This window comes from Ochlerotatus camptorhynchus, unplaced genomic scaffold (assembly GCF_037179485.1).
Source record: "Ochlerotatus camptorhynchus isolate MF236.1 unplaced genomic scaffold, CSIRO-AGI_Acam_v1.1 ptg000530l, whole genome shotgun sequence".
NCBI lineage: Eukaryota > Metazoa > Arthropoda > Insecta > Diptera > Culicidae > Ochlerotatus > Ochlerotatus camptorhynchus.
In genome coordinates this window covers 6226-8048 of record NW_027041014.1, presented here as the reverse complement: position 1 = coordinate 8048, position 1823 = coordinate 6226, and the positions used below count along the sequence as shown (strand labels likewise).

Here is a 1823-nt window from a genome sequence, read left to right as displayed (position 1 = left end):
ATGAACTTCAGTCAAGGTGCAATTCAATACATTGACTTGGACACAACAAGCAAATCACGAACTGTGTTTCTGGACGCCAAACCCATTTACCATGAAGATAAGCCCACCATTTCCAATGCATTCAACAATCGAGTCGGTTTCCCTCCGAACTCTGCAAGGGATGCGTTTGGTTTAGAAAGTGAATTCAATTCCAGATCTGTGAGTATGACGTTACAACTGCCGGAACTTCCTCTCATGAGTAATGGATCCTTCACAAAATTAAATACAGGATATAGTTTACGGCATCACAAAACCGATCTACAACGTTCTGCGGATGCTGGGAGTGTTTCCTTTCTCGAGACCTTCACCCGGAGTAACACTGTTCACATGTGCAAGTTCATCGATGGCGTACTGTAGCGTATTTTTCGTGACACTCATGGTAATCACGGATGATGACTCACTTCGGAACCATATTTAATATTTAACTGATTTCCCGTTGATCACACAAACTATAGGTTTACGTCAGCTACATTACTTTCCAACGAATCCAGATCGTTCGCACATTGGAAGGTCGCTTTGAGGAAGCCGTCATTGCATATCTGTTCATCGTCAACATCCTGCCGGTGCTAATCATTCCGCTAATGTGGTACGAAACGCGTAAAGTGTCCAATCTGCTCAACCAATGGGTGGATTTCGAAGCCATGTATCGTAGAACTGCGGGTCGGGACCTGGAGCTGGATTTCAAGACCAAAGCCCTGCTGATTGCTGTCCTATTGCCGGCTTTGTCCTGTCTAGCGGTAATAATCACCCACGTCACTATGGTCGAATTTCAACTGTTTCAGGTTATTCCGTACTGCATTTTGGACACATTAACTTACATGATGGGTGGCTACTGGTACATGGCCTGCGAGACGCTCAGTATAACTGCTAATATTCTTGCCGAAGATTTCCAACGGGTAACGTTAGTGCCGAAGCTTATTCCGATACTTTAATAGTTTTCTTCCAGGCATTGAGACACGTTGGACCTGCGGCTATGGTATCGGAGTACCGTTCCTTGTGGCTTCGTCTGAGCAAGCTGGCTCGGGACACCGGATTTTCCACGTGCTACACCTTCACTTTTCTGTGTCTCTATCTGTTCTTCATTATCACCCTGTCGATTTACGGCTTGATGTCACAAATTTCCGAAGGATTCGGCATCAAAGATATAGGGCTGGCAGTGACAGCTTTCTGTAGCGTGGGATTGCTGTTCTTTATCTGTGACGAAGCTCACTACGCCTCGTTCAATGTTCGAACCAAATTTCAGAAGAAGTTGCTCATGGCGGAGCTTAGCTGGATGAACTCGGATGCGCAAACTGAGGTTAACATGTTCTTGAGGGCGACCGAGATGAATCCCTCCAATATCAATCTGGGTGGATTCTTCGATGTCAATAGAACGCTGTTCAAATCGGTAGTCTGATGGGGTTTGATTGATTGAAGAAACAAATAATGAAGGTGTAAATATTTTCTTTCCAGCTTCTAGCCACAATGGTCACATATTTGGTAGTCCTGTTGCAGTTCCAAATCAGTATTCCAGATGATACGACCGCGATGTTGGCGTATAATACGACAAGCTCACGTCGTGAATAAATCGCATAAATCTGAGAAATTATCTTAGTTTTGCACAAAATTAGTCAATATATAATAGGTTTATCGAGTTGGAATGTATAAGAAATATAGCAGTTCATGACCCTATTTCAATGAAGGGGCTGTTCTAAAACCACGTCTACACATTAGAGGTTGTTGGCAAGGGTCTATGATCTTTACAAATCTCCAAAAATGTATGTTGGCGATGGTTTAACTCTCAA

The 1823-nt window shown here is 43.6% G+C and overlaps 1 protein-coding gene across 1 annotated transcript; it reads left to right on the top strand.

The window, feature by feature from the left end:
• LOC135713055 (gustatory and odorant receptor 24-like) lies at positions 1-1605 on the top strand. Its single transcript, XM_065236138.1, has 5 exons — positions 1-198; positions 269-418; positions 495-935; positions 986-1426; positions 1492-1605. The coding sequence occupies exons 1-5, from the start codon at positions 1-3 to the stop codon at positions 1603-1605; spliced, it is 1344 nt and encodes a 447-aa protein (XP_065092210.1).
• Positions 1606-1823: the final 218 nt, after the last annotated feature.

Bases quoted from the DNA above. Each gene is read 5' to 3' on its own strand.
- LOC135713055 (XM_065236138.1), top strand. From the start codon at position 1: ATGAACTTCAGTCAAGGTGCAATTCAATACATTGACTTGGACACAACA. The intron at 936-985 runs GTAACGTTAGTG...GTTTTCTTCCAG, and splicing joins TTGCCGAAGATTTCCAACGG to GCATTGAGACACGTTGGACC. The intron at 1,427-1,491 runs GTAGTCTGATGG...TTTTCTTTCCAG, and splicing joins ATAGAACGCTGTTCAAATCG to CTTCTAGCCACAATGGTCAC.